General features: G+C 39.0%; 1 protein-coding gene across 2 annotated transcripts in view; it reads left to right on the top strand.

Annotated features, from left to right (window-relative positions):
* LOC137290780 (protein turtle homolog A-like) overlaps positions 1 to 25,511 on the top strand; it is a 328,654-nt gene that overhangs the window by 289,879 nt on the left and 13,264 nt on the right. For both annotated transcript variants that reach the window (XM_067821905.1, XM_067821913.1), the window contains 6 exons: positions 14,064 to 14,351; positions 14,895 to 15,173; positions 18,042 to 18,157; positions 19,158 to 19,311; positions 19,659 to 19,770; positions 22,668 to 22,843. In XM_067821905.1, the coding sequence (XP_067678006.1) occupies positions 14,064 to 14,351; positions 14,895 to 15,173; positions 18,042 to 18,157; positions 19,158 to 19,311; positions 19,659 to 19,770; positions 22,668 to 22,843 (1,125 nt within the window). The remainder of the gene's footprint in view (positions 1 to 14,063; positions 14,352 to 14,894; positions 15,174 to 18,041; positions 18,158 to 19,157; positions 19,312 to 19,658; positions 19,771 to 22,667; positions 22,844 to 25,511) is intronic.

Here is a 25,511-nt window from a genome sequence, read left to right as displayed (position 1 = left end):
CACACTTCAGGCAAGTGACTTTGTTCAAAAGTACTTCTGCTCACCCAGCCATGAATGGATACCTGGTGGGATGAGATAGTCCTGTGACTGTGCACGTAGCACTTGTTCACTGGTGGGATGAGATGGTCATGTGATTGTTCCCTTAGCAGTGAATGGGTACCCAGTGGGAGGAGTTGAACATGTGATGTCGCCTAGCAATAAATGGGTACCTGGTGGTATGAGCTGGTAGTATGACTGTTGACATTCTTGTGCCTGACAGCATCATGGGATGTACTGCACACTCATACTTTGGCCAGGGTATGAATGTTAATGCTTTGAGCATAGACCTGGTGTATATATGTACACTCATTGCTACACTAATGCGTGCAGTATTCAGTCCTTTCTTTGTTGGCACATGAATAGTGTAAAAGCAAATACGTAATTCAGTACATCACATGAGTCATTTCTGTGTAAACTATTTTACAAGAGTTTAAGACATTTGGGGAATGTTTCTTTGTCAAGAATTACTTGGCAGTTTATTTGTAGTGTATCACCACCAGCCCAGTGTGGTATATCTGTAGTATATCACCACCAGTCCAGTGTAATATATCTGTAGTATATCACAACCAGCCCACTGTGGTATATCACACCCTGCCGTGCATGTATTATCAATATCATTCATTAGCAGACCAGACAATGGTAGAGTGTCCCCCAAGGCTCAGTGATGGAACACAATGCATACTGTCAAACCAGAGCTTCTGTTGTCTCTTGGCTAATATTCCAATCTGATCTTCCCCCAAACTACTATATCCTAGTCCTAGTCTTTTAGAAATGCTGTGATAAGGTCCAGAAATATGTTAAAATGTCATCAAAGTAGTTATCCAGACACAGAAACAGAAAAATCACTTAAATAGAGAGAGGCATTAAAAGTGCACCACCTTGTCAGATTACCATGACATACTCAAAAGAAGTTTTTAATGGAACAAAACTTCTAACCAGCACTGCAAATCTGTCCGCATTTTAACCTCTCTCTGATTCAGCCTTATAAAGAATAAATATGTCTGGCTTGTAAGTCTCTACGCCCGCTGGTTGTGAAATGTAAATGTACTTAATGCATAATGTATTTCTTTGTTGAATGTCAAACTTTCTCAAGCCTCAAGTTTGGGGGTTAAATGAAAGAGTTTCTAAATGGCTGATGCTGTTCAGCCTGTCCCTGGTTCACTGGAGCAGAGACTTGTGTGTGGTTATGATGTGTGTCAGCTGCTGTAATCATTGATGTATATATATTCAGAAACTAAGAGTTAGTCTGGGTGAACTGGTTCACAAGAAAGATACCAATTTGAGAGTTTTAAGGTGAATAAAGTATGCAGTATTTTAAGAATCACTCACTCACTCACTTGCTGGCTCGCTCACTCACTCACTCAGTGCATCTGAGCACAGGCATCACCTAAGTTGCATTATGTCCAGATGGCAGATACGTTAGTTTATTATATTTAGAAATACATGTACCAACTTTATACAAACTATGCTGAGCATCTGTGAATGTGTACAGGGTCGATGTCTAGGCTGTGTAGCCAGATGGCAGACATGTCTTCCCTTCACTTAAATTGGTCTGTGTTATGTGATACCAAGTCTTACAGTGCTGCATATGCTTCATAACCTTTTCAGTCCAAGGAATAACGCTGATCAGATTATGTCAGATCAAATTATTGAATCAGTTAAAATTGTTTTTATTTTTTGTGGTTGTTTTGTGAATATTGCTTTTCCAGAAATATAGCCCATCGAAGTGTGAAGTACATTTGCATGTAATGACTGAATGAATTTTGTTCTATGTTTTGGGTTTCTTGGTGAATATCACATTTGATTCATCTTTTTATGTTTTTGAATGAAAGTTCTTAATTTAGTGTGTTATTAACATGGCATATTAAGGGGTAAATACTCAACTTTTACAAGGTTGGCGCAATGACATACAATAAAACAAAATATTTTCAAGATAGAAACTGAATGTCCTATCAGGAAACTATTGCGTAACTTTTGACCCAAGCCCTTCTGTACAGTGGACATGCACTAGAGATATTCTGATAACTGAGCTGTCAGTAAGCAAGGAGTTATTGCACTGCTTTGACAAAAATGTGCATAACTAAACAAGAGAGAAAGCCAGTTGTTAGGAATGCATGGCAATATTGATATGGTGTTTCATTATAGAGGCGCTGTCTTTACAGAAATGCTGTGTTGTATAATGAAGGGGAGGAATATCAGTTGTTGCTTCTGCCTGTGAAGGTTGGTTGTTTAATGCTGCACTCAGCAATATTCTAGCTGTGTAGTGGCGATCTGTAAATAATCAAATGTGGACCAGAAAATCCAGTATGAACTTAAGTCGACCATGTTTTTCAGTGAACCTTACCACCCGATCCTGTTAGTTGCATCTTTTGACAGACATGGTTTGCTGAAGACCAATTCTGACCCAGATGTTCGTGGGTCTTTCTGAGATTGTAAATGTCCGTCTCGCTTGATATAAAAGTAGTCGGGCCATGTAGGATATTTATTCCATCAGGTGTATTTAAACGTAAGGTGTATCTACCCATCAGGTGCATCTAAATGTCACATGTATCTAAGTATAAGGTGTATCTATGTGTCAGGTGTATCTAAATGTCACGTGTATCGAACTGTCAGGTGTATCTACCCATCAAGTATATCTAAATGTCACGTGTATGTAAATGTGTTTCTACCCATCAGGTGTTTCTACCCATCAGGTTTATAGACCAATCAGGTATATCGACCCATCATTTTTATCTAAATGTTAGACATGTCTATTTGTCAATTATACCTGCACATCAGGCGTATCTGCCCATCAGGTGAATATGAGGTAAATACTCATCAGACATATGTACAAAACAGGTACATGACCTGCCAGGTGTATCTACGTGTCTGATATATCTACTGCCAGATATATGACCTGCCAGGTGTGGGGGATTGGGAGTGGTCTCAAGGTATGTCTTCATTGTCACCAGCTACGTGAGGCGTGTCATGTGCAGTCAGCGTAGGTGGCGTGGGTTAAAGGTCATACCTCAGTGAGCAGCAAGTCACTGTCATCTCACAGACAGCCAGGACAGGTGGAGATCACCTGGATTTCTCCTTCTGTTAAAGTAAAATGTTTCACCACCTTGATTGCGCATTCACAGGACAAAGTCCGAATGAATTGAAAATCTGATATATTGAAGAATAAAACAATAGCACACCTTATGTGGTGTCACCTGCGGCAACTACAACTGGGGCTGCCTATTGATGTAGATCACTGAGGTCATTAAGGGTAAAAAATGCAAAACTGAATGGACTGTCTATAGTATATTAACATTTTTCACGTTCTTTGTGAGTGGTGACTCAATTATGCATGGATTGCTAACAAACACTGCAGTGTGTTCACAATTGAGAAGCAGTCCATTAGTGAGTGAGAGTGAGTGTGAGTGGGAAACACGAATAAGGAACACAAGAAGTTTAAGTGTTCCTTTTAATATTTTCTACTTTTGAAAAGCACTGTGGGAGGAAATCTCAGAATATATAAAGGAACACTGCCATGCAGTGGTGTTCCCCTATTTGTTTCCCTCAGTATATTTCAGAACGGAGTTAACTGTTTGTTTTGTTTTGGTGTTCAGTTTCCTGGAAGTGTTTTAATCCACCTTTTAAAAAGTGTGAGTGAGTGAGTTTTACGCTGCATCCAGCAATATTCCAGCTATATTGTAGCTGTCTGTACAGAATCGAGTCTGGACCAGACAATCCAGTGATCAACAACATGAGCAGCCATCTGCACAATTGGGAACCGATGACATGTGTCAACCATATCAGTGAGTCTGACCACACGATCCCATTAGTTGCCTCTTACAACAAACAGAGTCACCTTTTATGGCAAGCATGGGTTGCTGAAGGCCTATTCTACCCCAGACCTTAATGGGTCGCTTTTGAAAAGAAGTTTACTGTTATGTTTGATAAAGGTGTAAAGTTGTCTTGAAACATTGTAGATTACATTTTGAAAAGAATTGGACTTTTATGTTTGTATGGGTGTAAAGCTGACTTGAAATGGTTAAATTTATATCATAAAAAGGAGGGAACTATTATGTTTTGTGTTACGTTAACTTGATATGTTTTCATTTATAATTGAAAAAGGTTCACTTTAGTGTTGTTTGTTGGAATTACATTAACTTTTATGTTTTAATTCAATTTTTGAAATGGAGTCAGAATTTGTTGGTTAATGTTTTGCCAGTGGTGTTGTTGAGTCAGCAGTGTTAATGGTGCCCCCCTACTGAGTGTAATGTTGAGGCAGGGCATGTGGAGAGATTGGATCACACAAGGCCATTGTTCCAGGTCCTGTGTATGTACAGGCTACCTTCCGTCTACCTGCATACTGTAACTACAATCAACACCACCATGAAACATAGCAGCTGAATTTTGTGGTGAGGAGGATTTGTTCAGTTTGGTTTTTGTTTGCATACTCTTGGCAGTATTCCAGCTACATGCTGGTGGTCTGTAAATAATCGGATCTGGACCAGACAATCTAATGATCAACAGCATGAGCACTGGTCTACACAACTTGGACATGATGGCATGTGTCTGATTGCCTGATCCCATTAGTCACCTTGTATGACAAACATGGAAGACCAATTCTATTCCGGATTTTCACAGGTGACAGCTTGGAACAGGATGATCAGATAAAATCGCCAAGTACCAATGTTAGGGTGAGGGCTAGGACTATCACCAACATGTTTTACTGGTTTTGTTGTCCCCCGCCGTAATGTTGCGTGGGAAACTATGTATTCAGCGGTGATGTGCATCCCGATTCTTGTTACCGCGATATCTCATGAACTATTGTATCCGGTATCTTCAAATTTGGTGACAGCCTACATTGGAGAATACGCAGACACCAGTCAGCTTAGGTGACCTTGGCATTATTTTCAAGGTCACCACAACACTTCAAATGGCCACTTTTCAGATTTTTGTTAACACAATATCTCATGAACTATTGTACCCCACATCTTCAAAATAGGTGACAGCCTACACTGGGGATTACGCAGACACCAGTCAGTTTTGGTGACCTGACACGTTGAACACTTTTCTTTAACATATCTCATGAACTATTTTATTTGATATCTTCAAATTTGGTGACTGTCTACATTTGGTGAGGGATTGTGAAAGCACCAGCTGATTTGGGTGAACGTGATCTTATTTTCAATATGACACAACACTTCGTACACTTTTCGAACTTATGTTAGCACAATATTCCATAAAATATTGCAACCAATGTCCTTAATTTTGTTAACAGCCTACATTGGGTGATTATCCAGACACCAGTCATTTCATGCATCATGAGTGTGAGCAACAAGTAAAGGGTAATGAATATGTTATAAATATTTCTTCCTTCTTTAGCAGTGGGGGATATTGCCATGTTAGTGGCACTTGTCTAATGTGTAATGGCCCGAGGCAAACCTAGACATAGTGAAGTTTAGAGATTTGTGCTGCTACTGTCATCTGAGTGTTCTGAATCAATCATACACTGCAATACAACACCGTAAAATCTCCACTTTCACAGATTCTGAATCTTCAACCTCCTTTTCAGTTAAAGTGGAATTGCTTGTTTCTAATCATTGTTGAATGTATTCAGTCTCAGTATGTATTCATCATTCATGTGGTGTGATGATGCAAGCTGGTCCCTTGTGATTAAGGAAGTGTAGTCACACCTGCCAGGTCGTCACAATTAACCAATGGGTGCTAGTCTGGGCTGATCTGTTTACATCATGGTGAGACTGTGGACTGTTTGGTGAGGGGATTATTCCTGACTTGGTGGTTGGTGTGAGGATGCTGTCACTGGTACAAGAAGTCTTGTCAAACACTCAATGTAACTTGTGTTGTTTGTGGATATATGCAGCTAAAACTTTGATAGGGATAATCTGAGTGGTTGTACTACTCTGAAGCTTTGTTAGTGCACTTATTTGAAACACAAGTGCATTATTCTGAAACTCCTGTTGCTGCATTTTTCTTAAACTCCTGTTAGTGCAGTTTTCTGAAACTCCTGTTAGTGCAGTATTCCAAAACTCCTGTTAGTGCAGTTTTCTGAAACACATGTTAGTGCTCTATTCTGAAGCACCTGGTAGTGCACTATTCTGAAACACCTGGTAGTGCACTATTCTGAAGCACCTGGTAGTGCACTATTCTGAAGCACCTGGTAGTGCACTATTCTGAAACACCTGTTACTGTGCTATTCTGAAGCACCTGTTACTGCACTATTCTGAAGCACCTGGTAGTGCACTATTCTGAAACACCTGGTAGTGCACTATTCTGAAGCACCTGGTAGTGCACTATTCTGAAACACCTGTTACTGCACTATTCTGAAACACCTGTTACTGCACTATTCTGAAACACCTGTTACTGCACTATTCTGAAACACCTGTTAGTTTTGTCTGGTCTTTGCTCCCTAACAAAGTCAGATGCTGGTTCAGAGAGCAAAGTACACACATTTGTCACAACAATCGCATATGTCACTTGTTCCCACAATAAACATGATCACCGCTCTGTAGGACTATTATTGAAGCTAACTCAGTCACACAAATTGGCCTCTATTTTCTGGGCTGTCACATGTTTTATGAGGCCATGGTAACTGTCTGGTCAACTGAGCAACCAACATAGTGCCCAGGGGCTACAGAAGGTCATTACGGCCAGGTGGGGAATGTTGTCCTTTGTCCAGGCCACCTCAAGTGATGGGGATTGCAAGGGTTGGGGGTTCTCATATGGATAGAAGTCCTCCTATGCTGGTCAAGGAAAGTTGAGGTCACTGATGAGAGGAAGTTGGTCAGTTTTCATATTGTTTAGTTTGGAGTGTGGCTAGTTGGTCTCAACAACTTTAATGAGGGCTGTGGTCAGCTGGTCTGTAGGATGTTTCCCACATGTACAATCTTCTGGCTGTTCACCCTCACTCTGACAGCTGATACAGAGTGCCTACACTAATGCATAGTTTCTACATATATATCAATATGCCAGTAACAAATAAACCCTTTTCCAGTCAGATGGGAAATAACCTGATGAAATATAGACTTGTTTCATTTGGGGATTTAGCATTGCAGGGAAGGCTATAGGCAGTATTGAAAACACCATACAGACTACAGAGTAACCTGTAACCGAGGGACACCATGCTGTGGGAGGGATACAGATAGTCTCCCACAAACCACAGAGAACTGCACAACTGCAGTCAAGTCCAGAAGGGTTGTCAAGTCTGGATTTCTTAGACTCAAGAAGTCTTCTGTCTCCCTGAACCCTGAAATGCTTAAAGGAAGCAAGTCTAGATTTCCTCAGGTTCTGAATGTCTATTCTCACTGGGGTTCCTTTTCAATTTATATTAAGGAATTATAGGAATTATTTGTGTCTTTCAAATTATGTTTGCATGCATTCAGAAACTGGGTGTTAGTCTTGCCAAGGTTCAATAACCCACATGGGTACAATGTGTGAAGCAATTTCTAGTGGAATATTGCTTACAAAGAATGGTGTAAAACTCAGCTTGCCCACACACCCCACATCACTGAGACTTTTTAATACAAAATTGTTTCAAACCAAAATTATCTATAATCAGAGTTAAAGTAAGCATTGGTCTAGCGTGCCTGGTTTCTGCTGAAGTCTCTACCTGAGACAGAAACATGAGGAGACATGGTTTACTTGTCACATTGACATGACATTTGTGTAGTGGTGGTGATGAGCTCCCTGTCACACATATCAAGGTCTGGCTATGTACATAGTAAACACTTGGCATTCCTGGGTGCAGGGTAGAGGCATTCCTCGGGGTAGCATAACATCCTGAAACAAGGCTTGTGGATATCAATGTATTTACACTGATACAATTGGCTTCAAGTAGCATCTGTTTTTTGCATATATTTTGCAGAAAGTAATGGTTTCTAAAGTATTTTAAGGAAATATAATACAAAGAATCTCAGAAACATCTTCTTCAATTTCTGATATTGTAGTAATCAAGACTTGCCACATATTTTAGACTTACATAGGCTGTACGAGGTGTATTTGTGTTTCTAACCTGAGCTTTTGAGCTCTTTATGTTTGTCAGTCTTTAATATTGCTAATATTCTGTGTTCTAATGTTCTTGTCCAAACGTTTTATTTTGATACTGTATTCAAATTTAGACTGGCCTGAACAGAATGTGATGAGACTCAGCTTTGAGACAAGTAGCTGAAGTCAAAGAGTGCATTCATGCAGCAACTGAAAGAGTTGAGTAAATACAGTTCAAACAGATTCATTGTAAGAAAACCTGTGAAGATCTGGGTTGAAACTGATCTGAAGCAACCCGTGCTTGTTGCAAGAAGTGAGAAGGAGGTCTGGTGGTAAGGCTCACCGACTTGGTTGACACATGTCATCGGTTCTCAGTCGCGAAGAACAATGCATATGCTCTTGATCACTGTATTGTCTGCCCAGACTCGATCATTTACAGGCAGCCACCATATGGCTGGAATACTGCTGAGTGAAGCATTAAACAACAAAGAACAACCAAACTAAGAAATGTCTGATATTTTATGGCAAAGGCCCTTAACATAGACCAGAAGTGACCAAGTGTGTTGATCCATAAGCAGTATTCAGGGTCATTGATAAGACTGTGAGAAAGGTGATCACATTCCATGTAGAGGTAGTAGTGTTAGCAGCAAGTGTGCTAATGTATATGTTCCTGATCTGATTGGGTAGTGTGCAGGCACGGGTGTCATAGATCAAACAGCTCGAGTGGTACATCTGTGTGTTGTTGTTAAGAGCCATGGTATATAAAATACTATACATGCCTGGACTGATCATCAGTTCACTCAAAATCAGTCCATCTGGATGATGAATGTTTTGTCCAAAGACTGCATGATCTCTTATTTTGTCCAAGGAGAAATGAAATTTGGGACAAATGTGTCGCTTGTATTTCATGTTTGTCTCAAGAAGAGATCACCAATACTCCATACTAGTTTGGGATAGGACCCTCTACTGATTGTTTGAGATCAGTATTGAAACTGATGAGGTCGTTAGCACAGGTGCTACAGATAGTTATTGTTCTTGTTCAGGGTGCTTGGGAAATATTCATGATTGTGTATGCTCAAATGTTAATGCATCCCTTACACTAGTATGATAGTTTTGATCAACAAGAGGATGCAAAGTGGAATTGACTTATTTTTGGGTTCTGTATTCTGATTATAGCACATCTGCAGTACCCTTGCCACCAACAATCGTATCAGAGGTACTGAGTGACCAGTAACTGTGACCTCTTCTCAATGAGGTCCTATCAAAACATTTCCAAGCACGTGCTCCAAATCTTATGGCGTGTTATGCATACATCATTACACTCACACAGACAAGAAAACAAACAACAGTCAAAAGGTCGCACATGCTTTAGGAAGCCTGTGGTCAGATGTCCAGCCAGACAGGTCATCTTTGTGCTGTGTGTATATTTGAGGACAAACACACACCAGCCATTATTTGTTGGCTTCAAGTCCCATGTGTGAGCAGACGGCCATTGTTGGTCCAGTTGGCAGATATTTGTTGATATCAAGGGGACACGCTTGGACTTCTCAGATATGCTGAAATGGTTGAGTTGGGTTATACATCACATCAGCATTGTTCTAGCCATAGAGTGACGAGATCAGGTCTGCATTCATAAACATTTAAGATACAAAGTTCAAAAAGAGTTTTATGTTAAAAATTTTATATATTCATTGCATTGTTATTTTAAAACAGAAAGTATGATGGCACCAAATTCAAAAGCAATCAATTCGTTATTCACATGTGACATAGTGGCAATTTATGATACAGATCTACTTCCCTCAAGTAGTTAACTGTGAGATGCCAGCTTACACAGGAAGACAGATCTTTCACGTTTCTTACATCATCTTGTGAACCCTTTAATTTTAGGCTGAAACAATGCTTTATTGAAGTAATGATAAACATTCCTTGTATGTTCTCAACATAGTTTGAAACACTGATGCCATTTTTTCAATCACATGCTGGTATCTTTTTTTCGTATTTTGCAACAGTTTCTCAAGAAATTCATGAAAATGAAAAACTGATTTTTTGTGTCTCAAGTGTCTTTTTAGACTTGTAGTTAGTATCATTATTGTATTTTTATTATTCAGCAAGATGTTGAAGCAAGGCTGAATATTTAAGTTCAGAGTTCAGGGAATAGTATTACTTATATTTCATGGACTTTTGACTCATGTGGAACTGATCATATGTACTTTTTAAAATTGTGAAAAGGGCAAATAAGAATGTTGTGAAAGATGTTTTTGAAGTTGAATGCCATAAATAAGATGTTTGGACACAACTGTTTATATATAAGATTTTGATGAAGAAAGATTGTTTGAGTATCGAATTTTAGAGTCACTGCTTGGCATGAGGTGTGTGCATGCTGACAACATCCAGTGATATCTTAAGATGGTTTGGAGACGTAAGTGGAGTCTGCCGCTCACCCAGACCTTGATCTTTAACTTGGAGCCACTCGGCTGGCGAACGAAGAAGTCCCCTTTGTTGTTTTTGTACACAAACAATCAAACATAACTGGAGAAAATATAGCCACTGACAATTTTTAAAAGTGAAAAATTCCATTGCATGTCGTGATCATTGTTTTGAAGATGGCCGTGACAATAGGGAAAAAAAATGGTGCCCTCACTGCCACTCCTAGGAAGGTTTGAACTGCTCTAAGTAAGGTTTTATGTGCTCTAAGGAAGGCTTGATCCTTTTCTTTATGCAGTGCAGGGATTCTTAAAATTACAAATTCAGAACGTGGAGAGTTTCCTAGTGCAAGGACACTAGTGTTATGGACCTCTGTCAGGGCTCAGCAGCGTGATAATATTTACCGAGGACATTATGAGGAGGAAATGACCCTTGGTAGGGATAAGCCCAGGTTTGTGCTAATGCAGGTGGCACACTTAGGAATGTACTGTGAATTGCTAAACAGATAGGTTTGACATGGTATATGTATGTTTGTTAAACAGCTTTGCATGCAATTTACTTGTTGCTGAGGCTTCCATATTCATCACTTACTCACTCACAATGCGATATACCATGATATACGACCCCATGTACATTGTGATAGGCAACCTGCTGTGCAATGCAGTCTACAACCTCTTATACAGTGCAGTCTACAATACCTTGTACAGTGTGATACACAAATCCCTGTGGAATGCAATGTACAATTCCTTGGACAGTGCAGTTAATAACCCATTGTACAATGCAATTAACAACCCCTTGTACAATGCATTATACAACCCCCTGTACAATGCATTATACCACCCATATACTGTACAATATGCAAGCCCTTGTACAGGTACCCCATGCCTCTTGCAGTAGTCAGTGAGAGACCATGCGGGTGTATTACCTGTCAGGTGTAATAGCCCTGGGGCATGACAAATATATTCTTAGCCTGGTTTAAATATGGTGATGTCATGATTAAAGTATGTCAAGTATGTAGTGCAATACAAAGGTAGAGTAGCACCTGTGTAGACTGTCTCATAGTACCTAAACCACATTATTTTCCCCTCCGCTGATCAGTTTCTGCAGTGCAAGAGCGGAAGATGAAATGAGTCCAGGTTTTTTAGTTTCCTATCTCACTGCAGCTCCTTTTCAATTCAAATGATTTTACTTGTTTCTGTCAAAATTATATAGGGTCAGAAACTAAGCATTTGTCTACGCCTGTCTGTAGCAACAAGAGACAGTGTTTGTTGATAACAGTTTATCACACCATTCTCAGTTGCACAATACAACTGTATTGTAGACTTATTACTCACTCACTCACTCACTCACTCACTCACTCACTCACTCACTCACTCACTCACTCACTCACTCACTCACTCACATGACAAGAAGCTCCAAAACAGAAAACATTGTATGGCACCCTTCATATTGCTTTAGTTTGGATCTGTCTGTAAGAACCTTGCATGTACAGAACTACACACTGGTATTGTGGGACTGTGTGTATAAGCGTCTGAGTGTCTTCAGTCTTTGTGAAGAGCCTACATATTAAGGTGCATGGGGTCAGCCTTTACAATGAAAGCCTGAGGATAGGTATTCTGTATATTTCTTTGGTTTATGTTACCTTAGACTGAAGGTTCCGTTTGTACATAATAATGTCATGAATAAATATGTTTACTTAAATTATTTAAGGTTTGTTCTTAAAATGTTTATGTTGGTCTCGTCGCTATATGGCTGAAATTATATAGATGCCAATGCAAAACTCAACTGAAGGGCCTTTTTTTTAACCTTTTGGAATTAGTGTTTTACACTGCAGGCTATTTTATTTGATTGGCTCACTGACTTGGTTGACACATGTCATCATATCCCAGTTGCAGGGATTTATGCTCATGATATTGAACACCTGTCATCTGGTCCAGACTCGATTATCTTCAGACTGCTGTTAAAAAGCAGCAATATTGTAAAGTTATACAACAAACAAGGAAGCCACTAGATGCATTGGTAAAGACCAAATCAAACGTAGATCATCTTGGGTGGGTGTTTGTAGAATGTCACGGCATGGAAAGTACAAATATGTCTGGAATGTTTCCTGATAACAACAATGCCTGTACATTTTACATACGCATCCATTTGGTGGCTGTTATATCCTGTTTGAAAGACTGGTCATTTGTTACACAGATAACACCATAAGATGGCCATGTTATGAAGACATGGTGAATAGATTGAGCTGTCAGGGAACATGAACCTTCGGTGTTAGTCTGGTCTTTAACCAGTGGGCGTGGAATTACGGTTGGATAATGGCTGGTAGTTAAAGCTTTTGTGTATTACTGAAAGGCAGTATGTATTTAGTTATTTTGTTGGATAGATTTGGAGTGACAGGTTTATGTGTTTGATTTGAGAGTTGAACAGTTTAGCGTATACAGATAGGATAACATTTCAGTGTGAGTGAGTAAGGTTTAGGCCATGTTTAACAATATCCAAACAACGTCATGCTTAGGGATATCAGAGCGAGTTTGAGTTTAATGCTGTTTTGACCAATATTCCAGTAATATCTCAGTGGGGGGATACTAGAGATGGGTTTCATACATTGTACCCATGTGGGGGAACCTACGTCTGTGGTGTGAAGTGAATGCTTCAAAGCCACTACACTATCCCATCACCCAAAAGGTTACCAGAAATATTTTTTAACACATTCTGTGAACTGAACGCTAGACATTGGTATGGTGTTTTAACCTCTTGCTTTTTTCTCTATCACAGTTTAGAACTTCATTTGAACCACATATTGAAAGCAATGTGATGAACATATCAATACATCTGCTTCAAATTGCCTCACACAGGTTTACAGTAGTGAGACATATTTATTTTTCATAGAGTCAGTAGAACTCATCACTTTAATGTAATGCTATAAGTGCTGTAATTCATGCTGTGAAAGTATAGAGTTGCCTCCCTTATTATGCTCAAACCTGAAAGAGTTATTTCCCCTGGTCCACTGATGGTGTTATCTAGAAGTATTTCAGTTTGATAATAATTATTTATTGATAATAATTCATTAAATGTATGATTGAGGTGTAAGGTTTATAATATCCACAAGATGCAAGGTATTTTTTTTTCAGGGAACTGATTTAGTTGTTGCTTTCCATTTCATACGTGTTAAGTCACTATGGTGCTCTATGGATCTTGCATATTTTACCCCCATTGCATTCACAAGTTATTCTTGGTATCATGGATCTGATATTGTGATGCATATAATATCCTTGACAAAATATTATGACTTATCCTGAAACAGACTGTGCAACGCCTAGTGCTGATTGGGGAATTCACACACACACCCCAACCCTTTTACCTTCCCCTTTCCCCCCACCCACGTCCGTAATGATTCAGTTTTCCAGTTCAGTAAATGTTTTGCCTTGTTTAAACCAGATGGTCCAGTGATAACACCATGGTTTTCCATCCATCTACACAACTGGGATACAATGAAATATGTCATCGAGCCTGACCACCTCATCCCGTTAGCCACCTCTAACAACAAACATGGGATGACGAAGACCAATTCTATCTGGATCTACAAGGGTTCCAATTTCTGTTTAAACATGTTGATGTTGCAGGTGGCCCCTACATCATGGTATCACCTCACAACGTCACCGCCATCGAAGGACAGCGGAACAAATTTCCATGTGGAGCAGAGGCCTACCCCAATAACATCACATACAGCTGGTTCAAGGATGGAATCGACGTTGAGACACTTCCTGGCTTCCAGGTTGGCCGCATCAGCATCAGCCCCGACGGCAATCTTCTCATCTCCTCCGTCATCAAAGACGACATGGCCTGGTACATGTGTCGCCCTAGTAACGGCATCGGAGAAGATGAGGCATCAGCGTATCTCAATGTCACATGTAAGAACCTTTGTGTATTGGCTAACATAGCAAGAGGAAAGGAATTTTTGAGAATCATTTTGATGGACCCCACAAATGTACATCACACACTTACCAATGTTGACAAACAAACAAGGGCCTTCAGCAATATATGTCTCTACTCTTTGATCAAACAACGACCCTTCTGCCTTAAACAGTGTGTGATATTTGAAGGTTGTACCAACCATAACTAGGTATGGATCATATTTCTGATCAATACACCGTCACTGTGTATCCGCTCTCCTTTTGTATATAGCGTTCATACACTGCTACCTTTTAGCATTTTCACTGGATGTGTATCAGTATATCATGTAACAATGGCTATTTTTATAGCACCTGTATCTGCACATTTGGGCTCTAACCCATTTCATTTAAAATGTTGTCATTTAAAAGACTTTTTCATTCTGAGAGTTGTCTCCCTTTGTTCTTGTTTGAATTTTCATCATGTTTTATTGGTATAAATGTATGTTTTTTTGCCTTGAGTCACTATTTCTTAGTGTTGATATCATGGTTACTTTTCTTCAGATTTTCCAAAGGTTCTTCCAATGCCAAGTCAACTCACATGGGCGAAAGGTTTTCGTGAAAAGATCGACTGTCCAGTTGACGCCAATCCGACAATGACAGAAACAATATGGACGAAGGATGCCATGATTTTGGATGGCACAGGTCGCATGGCTATTCTGACCAATGGAACGCTTGTGATCCGCAATGTGACACTGCTGGACAGTGGCAGCTACAGCTGTACACCGGTCAGCCTCTTGGGACGTGGGGAGACATCACCACACGTACAGGTTATAGTTCGAGGTGAGATACGACATTGTAAGTATCGGCAGTGGAATGCAGCTGGAGGGTAGTGGTCCTAGAATCGCATGACACCTATTTCGTGAAAATGGTGAAAGTTTTAGTCGCACCAGAATAAGTTTTGTCATTTCAGTGATTGTGCTGGTTAGGGGAAAGGATTTTTTGTCTTAAATCTGATTTCATGAAAGGAGGTCAGATAAGATTTTTTTTTCACAAAGATTTTGAAGAAGATTTCAGATGTTTGGTTTGAAATGTGTACAAGAATAGCCAATATTTGCAGCTGTACATGAAAAATATATATACATATTTTCATATGTTTCTGACTGATCAGGTTCCTATCAGGTCAAAGGGCATGCATAAATTTAAATACATTTAGAATATTATATTTGTATAAATAGTACAAACATAGATTATTAATGATGGTCTTTTACATAGTTTGTTCCAAAGCATGTGACAAGCATGTGGATGTTGTGCTGTTCCGTTCCAAGTTTCATAAAAACAGCACCTTTTAAATCACCTTTGGTATCATTTCAAAATCATAGTTTCAACTAAGGTTTTTGTGTCTTAAAGTAATTTTGGGGACGATACAGAGATACATCAGTTATCAGTGGAGTTTAGCTTAAATGATTTTTCCTCTGATAGAGGAGAAAAATGTGAGCAAAACTGGAAAAATATGGATATGCTTATCTAATGATCATTGGAGAGATTATGATTAATGTAAGTTTGAATTGATTTTTATATAAATGATAACATTTGGTGCAATATTTTCTGTATTTGTGGTATGTATTTATCCACATCTAAGATGCGCAGATTATTGATAGTTTTAGAAATCATTTATTTGCACAGCACTGCTTGGACCACAGTCATAGGATATAGTTAGTCTTCGATTTCTCTTTTCACATTGATACGAGACAGTTTGTCATGAAATATGTTGCATGCTTTTGCAATCTAGATGGGTACATTTTCTCCTGAAGTTGTCTATGGCTGAAAGCATGTGATAGCCTCGCAGAGAGACACAAATATATTAGTGTGAGCATCAGGTCTTGTTGTACATATCATGTAATCAGCTACTGGGAGTCATTGATAACTATTTTGTATTAACGCTTCCATATTGTGACACAGATGTAACGGGTAAGAAGCGACACCTACTTCCTGTCTGTTGTATATTGTTATGTCTCGTAGTGCCTCCCATATCCTGTGTGCAATGCTTCCAGCTAGAGTTGTCTCCCTTGTGTTCAGCTTTCCTAGATAAGATATGTCACGGCGGTATGAACTCTTATGTTATGCCCTGGCTCGGGTGTACTTTATTGTCAGTACTTTCAGTCAGTGAAATTGTTATTTTATCTGACAAGCCGTTATTCCATCAGGTAGCAGCAGCTCTGTAGTTTGAAAGCATTTGCCATTTTTTATCATGCGTTCATAAAATGCTGTGTAGCAAATGCCGCCATTTTTAATTTTGAAAAAGAAAACAAGATCATCTTTGTCTCATAATTCTTGAGTGTTTATTCTTCATTTGACCACTGCGACTGTAGTTTTTTTGACACAATCGTTAAAAAAAGCCTCAGGAATTTTGTAAATGTGTTTCCCTTTCTTCTTCTTAAGACTCTCACAAATGTTATTTTTGCCTACTCTCTCTAGTATCTCTTTGTTATTTCCCTCCACTCATCCTGATTTCTTTCAGTGGACGTTTTGATGTCATCTCATTTGACCTCTATAGCATTGAATTCATCAACATTCTGCGTTACCATATTTACATTCATCTTTCATTGTCATTCTTTAGAAAATCTTCAATTTTTAGACCCAAACTGCTACAGAAGCCCTAAAGGCAGAATATCACTGCTATACTTACTGTATTACTATCTCAGTGGAAGGTATTTAAACATTAATAATCATAATTAAATATTGGAGGTTTGTTTTAGCAAAGCGCAGTGTCAGATTTGGCTGACAGGATTCTTCTTTGAGGGCTTTTGACAATGATTACTGCATACATTTCCCCAGATGTGCTTTTTTGATATTATCAGGCACTGAGTGAGGTTTTCATAATGTGTTAAAGAAATAGAAGCAGTTAATATCCTGCCTTTTTCCTGATCATAATTTCATTTTGTTAGATCTGAAACTAAAAATGCCAAGAAAATAGACATACCTTATTTCACATGTTATATTATTTCACATATTGTATACAGGGATTACACTTTCTCAGTAAAGTACAGATTCTTGTACTTGAGGGGCTAAGCCTCATCCAGAATTCACCCCACAGCCTCAGGGTCAGGCCTTAATCGCCAGCACTCAAAGTCAGCCATCTAACCCACTTGGCCATCTTTCTAAATGACATTGTGTATTCATACCATATTTATCTTTTTATATACCTGTCCTCAAATATACACGCAGATAAGAAAGTATAACAGGATACTTATGTTTTCATTCCTCAGCTAATCTTAGCACTAAAATGATCATATATACCATACCATTACATAGACTAAGATCTTAGTATCTGTAAGTAACCCATACAGAGTTTGGAAAAAAACATTTCCTGAATTGTCAAAGTTTAGAAGCACATTAGTATTGTCCCCAGCTTTCCTTTATATTCGAAAAAAACTCTAGTAAATAAGATTTTACGCTACATTTAGCAACTTTCCTGGAATATCACACTCGGAGTACATGAGTAGGGAATCAAACCCAGGCCGCTGGCAAAAGCAACAAGTACTTAAACCACTGGGCTATTACACAGCACCATGAAAAGCACCTATAAACACTGATTCCATTAGAGGAAATGTTGTACGATTTATGTTCAGATTAAATTGTTTTCTTTCAGTGTAATGTCGTTTTTCTTGTTTCTGTTGTTGTTTTACAGAGTAGTTGTTGTGATTTCAGACCCTCCATACTTCATCCTCCGTCCGAAGTCTCTCTACCAGAAGAACCCTAGTCAGTCTGTCGTACTGCCATGTTCCGCCACTGGAACCCCAGAGCCCTCACTCAGCTGGAGGAAGGTGAGCTACAGAACACTTGCTATATCTTGGTGTTTGTGTTTTGTTTAATGCCACAGGGAGTAGTATTCCAGCGTTATGAGTGAGTGAGTGATTTTAGTGTTTCAATGCTTTTAGCAATATATCCCAGCGAGGGGCACCATATTTTACCCATGTGGAGAAATGAATATTTGGCATGATGAATGAATGCCTTAATCACCAGGCAATCCCATCGCCCTCCAGCTATACGATGGCATCCTTTGAATAATCAAGTCTGAAGTAGGCAATCTAGTGATTTTAAATATGACCAGATGTCCAGAATTTGACATGCCTTAACTCATGATGAGTCTGTTCTTGCACCTAGTACAGGTTGCAGATGTAGAATTTACTATTCCAGATGACCCACACAGTGTCTCGGCAGTTTGTGAAATAGTCAGTGGCCTGCAACTCCACAATCACTGACCCAACTGGCTAGCAAATTTTCATGGGGTCATTTTATGAATATATCACTCTCTAGGACTTTTCGGTGTTTAATTCACATTTAGATTGAGCTAGATTGTGACCTCATAAACATGTGCATGATATTTTCTTTTGCTTAGTTTCTGCATTCAGATTTCAGGCTGGTGAATTATTTTGTGAGCTAGTTTCTTTCTGGCATAGCTTGCCCGTCTGGATATCAATATTTGGAAACTATTCACTATTCCCTACCCACACTCTTAACTCTCTCTCTCTCTCACCTTCCGTAGATACAAGCCAGAATGGAGATGATTCATTCACTCACTGTGTCTCACTCACTGTCCCACTCTCACCTTTTACTCACTTGAGACTCAATTATTCACAGACCACCACCATAGAGCCAGAAAATTGCTGAGTGTGGTGTAATACTGAAATCAGTCTCGCTCACTCACTCACTCACTCACTCAGATGGAAATGAATTATACTTCATATAGTACCAACTTTTCTTGAACCAGGATTGTATTCGTCATTGCTAATTTCAATACTGGGTCTCACTTACTCTCCACAGGTACAAGGCGTGGTAGAGTTCAACGACAGAGTCCGCAACATGCAAGGCAACCTGTCCTTCACCAACCTGGGAAAGGAGGATCATGGGATATATGAATGTGTTGCCAGTAACTCCATTGCAACCATCATTGCCGTCACCGAGCTGCGTGTCATGAGTAGGTCAACAATTTCCTAAAAGGACATTCTTCAGAAGACATAAACTTTAGTCATGAAGAATTGTCTGTGATTTCACATAGCATTCTGGTAGTGACACATATAACCTTGAAATCTCCAGGTTTTGTAACATGTTGAGATATATGTCATGTAGCTTGTATTTGATATATATGCAGTGTTTGAAACATGCACCACTGTTTTGCATGTGTCTAGTATTTGAAGTATGTGTGTAGTGTTTAAAGTATACACCAGTATCTGGCATGTCCAGTATTAGATATTATGCTCTCCATACATGATGTGTGTCCAGTATTTGAAACTTGTTCAGTTATTCCACACACTGATGTTTCAGACACGACTCCCCATGCGCCCTACAACGTCACAGTGTTGACAGACCTGTTTTCCGCCCGCGTCTCTTGGGAACCTGCATACGATGGAGGGAGTCCACAAACATACATACTATGGTAATTACGAAGGTCACCTTGTATTGCGAGTGAGTTAAGTTTTATCCTGTTTTTTGCAATATTACAGCAATGGGGGACGCCAGAAATGGGCTTCATACATTGTACCCTTGTGGGGACTTGAACCTAGCTCTTTGGTGTTGATCAAACACCCTAGCCACTGGGCTATATGATGTTCTAAAATGCTTTAATGCATTTAGAAGTGATACACCTAAAGAGGGGAACTTGCTAACTTCTGTAATATCTGTTGAACCTTAGCGTTGCCTCGTTACACCAAAGACCTCGGTTCCATTCCCCACATGGGCACAATATGTGAAGTCCATTTCTGGTCCCCCACCATGATATTGCTGGAATATTGCTGAAAGGGGCATAAAAGTGAACTCAATCACTTACTCAAAAACAGCCTGTTACAAACGTCTGCATTCAGATACATCAGATGGCCACAGGACGTCCTAGAGAATACAGGAGTGATGAGATCCTGGGCTGATAGATTCTACGATGGTTGACTGGCAGTATCTGAAAAACAAAACCTGAAGATGCAAACATCATTACAGCATCAGGAAGTATGTAGTCTGGCAGAAAATGTTTCAGGACAGTGTTTGGTAACTTTACTTTAAAACTAGAAGTGCTATCTGTTTCCAATTTGGTATGAGGTTTTATAATTCTTCTACCATTGAGGATTTTAATTGTCATAATTTATCACTCATAATATGAAAGTTGTCTTTAAGAGCTGTCATTATTTCAAGTCACAACAACACCTCACATGTCAAGGGTGTTGAGCTACTTACCGGAACAGCGACCCGGTCATGCAAATAGGCAGATCACATGTCAAATCCTTACATTATGCTCGGCAGATCATGTCATGTGACTTCAAGCACGTGCATTTCAGGAAGTGCACACACATCTACACATAGAGAAATGTCTATATCCAATTTGTCGACTGACGCAAAATGCATTATTAGAAAAAGCTATAATTAATTGTAACTCCTGAAAAGTATTTCACATGGACCCAACATGCTTTGGATCTCTCAAAGGGCGTGTTGAGTGGAATTATCCTTGCCTGGGACATTCCAGGGACTATCTCAAAAGTTGGTAGGAAATTAAAACTGGATAGTTTTGATCAAAGGCTTGTCAGGGACACAATTAGAAAACTAACACGTCAAAATGAGCATGTGTCGGTACGGCGATTGAAACAAATCCTTGCTCAAGACCACCAGCGCTTGATGTCTCTCGTTATACTATTTCCAAATTGTTGCTGAAATTCGGTTACAAATATGAAAGTGTTCAGGGAATAAAACTTGCCATATGTGAACGGCATGACATCGTAAAATCAGTTATAAATTTCTTGAGAACAATTGGAAAAAGATGCGCTGATGGTTTGGAACTGGTGTATCTAGACGAGACATGGGTAAATGCCTCACATACAGCATCTTACCAATGGCAGCATCCTGACAGACAGGAGCCGAAGCGGAGGCTACCAGCTAGTAGAGGACAGAGACTTACAATTCTGCATGCTGACTCACACAAAGGATTTCTGCACGGGTGTGATTTGGTATTTAAATCTAAATCCATCGACAGGAGAGACTACCATATGGAAATGAACAGGGCTGTCTTCACACAGTATGTAGAAGAACTGATCACAGCCCTTCCAGAAAAAGTCCTTGGTAGTCATTGACAATGCTCCATATCACAGTTGCTGTGAGTCTGACAATCGGTTTCCAACATCCAACTGTTGTAAAGCAGATATCATTGAATGGCTTGACAGAAACAACATCGTAAGACCTGACACAGCAACAAAACCAGAGTTGTATGACCTTGTGTTACAGCACAAACCACCACCTTCCTATGCCATCAACAATATGTTGAAGAACACTGGTCACGAGGTTCTATGACTACCGCCATACCATTGCGATTTGAATCCAGTTGAACTGATATGGGGTGATATCAAGGGGAAGGTATCACGCTACAACACGGCATTCAAGTTATCTGACTTTGAAAAAATTGTTCACACGGTAATAGGGGAGATTGATATCAGTCGGTGGGAAGCCTGTGTCAAACATGTATTGGCAGTTGAAAATGAGTACTGGAAACTAGATGGTATTAGAGAAGAGGCCAGATACTGGCCTGTCCGAAGAAGAGATGCTTTGTGATTGATCAATCTTGAAAAATTCGAGGAAAACAAGTGATCAACCCCCAAAATACAAATCAAAGGCCCACTTCAGTAATGTGTACATGCATAGTCTCACAGAAATATGAATAATGGACTGTGACCTAGAAAATAAACCTGTCCCCTAATTATGTCCAAGCTCGAAATATTTTCCTGGAAACTAAACAATCAAAATTCTGTGTTATTTACATGTGCATGAAAAGATATCGCAATAGCAATTTGAAACCATCATATAAATTATGTGACATGTTTGATTTTGAGATGACCCCCTTCTGCCCTACACCAATACTGACACCATTAACTAATGCAAAATGCACATGCTTTAAGTCATGACCTGCCAAGCATAATGTAAGAATGTGACATGTGACCTGTGACCTGTGACCTGCCAGTTTGCATGACCGGGTCACTGTTCTGGTAAGTAGCTCAACACCCTTGACATGTGAGGTGTTGTTGTGACTTGAAATAATGACAGCTCTTAAAGACAACTGTCTTATTATGGAGTGATAATTATTACAATTAAAATCCTCAGTGTTGGAAGAATTATAAAACCTCATACCAAATTGGAAACGGATAGCACTTCTAGTTTTAAATTAAAGTTACCAAACACTGTCCTGAAACATTTTCTGCCAGACTATATCTCTGGAAGAGTTCATCTCCAAGATTCTGGGTTTGGATGTCATATTTTCGTATGTCAACAGTTCCATATGGTGTACAAAACTTTTGTCATTTTTAGGTTTCGTGTTGGGGCAGAAGACAACTCAAACTGGGAGACAATGCGAGTACCTCAGGGGTCGACAACCTTCACCTTGTATACTCTGATGCCCAACACGATGTACGAGTTTATGGTGCTGTCCCGGAATGACTATGGTGATGGAATGTACAGTAAAAGAGTCCTCGCAAAGACACGAGGTAAACTTCCTCTCCGTTGTCCACGGGGATTATGGGTAAATCGCATGAGACCCATAAAGGTCAGCTCTTTCTAGCTTGTCAATCAACAGAGATGAAATCTACAAATTTGAAACACTTAATGCGATTTCAATTCACTCAAAACTCTCCATGAATATAGAAACCTGTTTGACATCAGATAACAGATTCTTCTTCCAGAGATCATCTGGGTTTCAGAAATCATGGATCGTCTGAGATCATGAGAGTTTTGAGATGAACGATCAGTAAGATTTACTCGCAACTTGGAGAGACTAGAAAGAGCAGCCTTCATATAGGAACCTAGGATACAGCTTCATAGAGGAAATGAAATTGAAAATGAGTAAATACAAGTAAAAAGCAAATCAAATTCCTCATTTTCAGTTTCAGTCATCATTCATACCCAAATTATAAACTGCCCTCCCTTCAGTATTCCTACCTGCCCACCTCTGCATATTTGATACACTCACTCCAATTCAGCCATACAGCTACTTCCATGCCTGACAATGATTGTCTCCCTTGAATCCCTAGCCAGTTTAAAGTGACACAGTCTGTTATGGTCAGATTTTTCGGTAAGCATGTACGCATCTTCCAAAGACTGTTTTCTATAACTGATATTTTATTTTACTGAAAATTTGTAAGTTTCCAAATTCAGCTGACATATAGATTGAAATCTGAAGGTATTGCTTACATTTTTGGATTATTGTGACTGTCACTTTAATATGTATGTAGTTTCTACAGATAATGAGGCCCGATATATGAATGCTTAAAACCACTGTTGTACTGTACCCCTCCTAAATTGCGTGCTTTATACCGTAGCTGATTAGTTAAGGACTGTTTCATTTCAGAGCCTGTTTTACAATAATTTTTGCAATGTTAGAATTCAGCTTTAGATTCTCTATCTATTCAGTCCTGTTTATGCTTTTTGTTAAACAGGTGTATCATTTAATTAACTTGATGAAAACTTGTGATATGATATGACATGTTTGTTTCAGGAAGAATTGAAGCTAATTACTTTTATTGAGATGGTTAAGTTATCTCCCTTTAGTTCCCATCAAGAATATCATTGATTATTTTGCATTTATGTTGAAAGTTAGTACTTGTTTTGATGACAATTTATGTTGTTACGGAAATTTCTGACAGGGTTATTTTGTTGTATTGATTTCTTGGTAGGACAAACACAAAGTTTTTGAAGGTGATGTCATGAAAATGTTTGAATCTGGTTTGTAGTTTTTTTGTGACATCCTTTAAAAACTTCTGACTGTTCTTCCTCTATCATGTATCTTTATATGCCACTAATTATGGTTTTCTTTGCCTACTAACAAACTCACCTCCTAACAAAACTACACTTGCTTTACACAAATCTTGCAGCTTGCCGTTATTCTCTTATCTCTTTCATACTTTCGGCCACATGTTTGTTTCGAACATGTTAGTAAGAGGCAAACTATTTAGCATATTGTGAAACAGACATAGGCAATAAAACATAGGATAATGCATAAAAATGCGTATTTGTCAACGTTAACTATATTTCGAGATCATGAGTCCATGATATCTTTGCCCCCCAAATCTAGAAGACTTTAGGTACCTGACAGCAAACAAATCAGTGATTTAGTCAGTTAGAAAGGAGTGCTGATATTTTCATGTCCGAGACCCCATCCATAAATTCTTCCCTCTTCATTTTCCTCATATTCATTTCTCATTTTTATCAAGGTGATAAAGTGTTTTTCATCTTTTTCCGTTTAAATCCATGAACCTTTGTTTGTGTTTCCTGGTTCCATCTACAATTCTATAATACCACACACACTTACATCGCCGAAACATCAAAAATGTTCATAGGAGAATTACAGATTTGGATGTAATTGAAAAGGAAACGACAGGTAGATACTTGCATCAGAGACCATATAATAGATTATTATATGGTCTCTGCTTGCATCAAGTTGTTGTCAAGAATATATCATATTGCGGCGGACAGTAATATTTGTATCACATAAGGATCTGTTTTGTCATTTTAAAACATATGTAATACTCATGTGAAAACCACCAGTTCTACAATGAAAAACTAATGAGAAAGTCAAAGTCTGGTTTCAGATTAATTTTAGAAATTCTGATATAGCACATTTTGATCAAACATGTTGATCAAACACATTTTTACGGAAAACATTACAAGCATATTTTTATGAAAATCATTCTGATTAAAACATTTTTTAGTGAAACACATTCTTGTCATACAAATTCAAATCAAACACATTCTGATAAAACACAAGCCTGTCACAGAAATTCAAATCAAACACATTCTGATGAAATTCATACCTGTCATATAAATTCAAATCAGACACATTCCAATGAAAGATGTTCCAGTGAAACAAATTCTGATCAAACAGATTTCGATCAAACACTTTCCCAATGAGCCACTGGAGCCACCAGGACTGTGAAGTTTGCGGAAGACAGTAGGGGTAATGTGAGTCGGTAGATACGCTTGTTATAACCCGACTAACTGCTGGTTTATTACAGGGAATGAGACGGAACCTGAACCAACCACAGTAAAGATTACGGGTACAACTCTCGGCAGCACTAGAACACAGCTATAGTTAAAACCATGTCCTTAGAAACCTACGCCTGTCTTAAACACGTCCATGATGTACTCAAATACCTTTTG

This window comes from Haliotis asinina, chromosome 1 (genome assembly GCF_037392515.1).
Source record: "Haliotis asinina isolate JCU_RB_2024 chromosome 1, JCU_Hal_asi_v2, whole genome shotgun sequence".
Taxonomy (NCBI): domain Eukaryota; kingdom Metazoa; phylum Mollusca; class Gastropoda; order Lepetellida; family Haliotidae; genus Haliotis; species Haliotis asinina.
The sequence above is the reverse complement of the archived record's forward strand: the minus strand, read 5'-3'. Positions and strand labels throughout refer to the sequence as shown.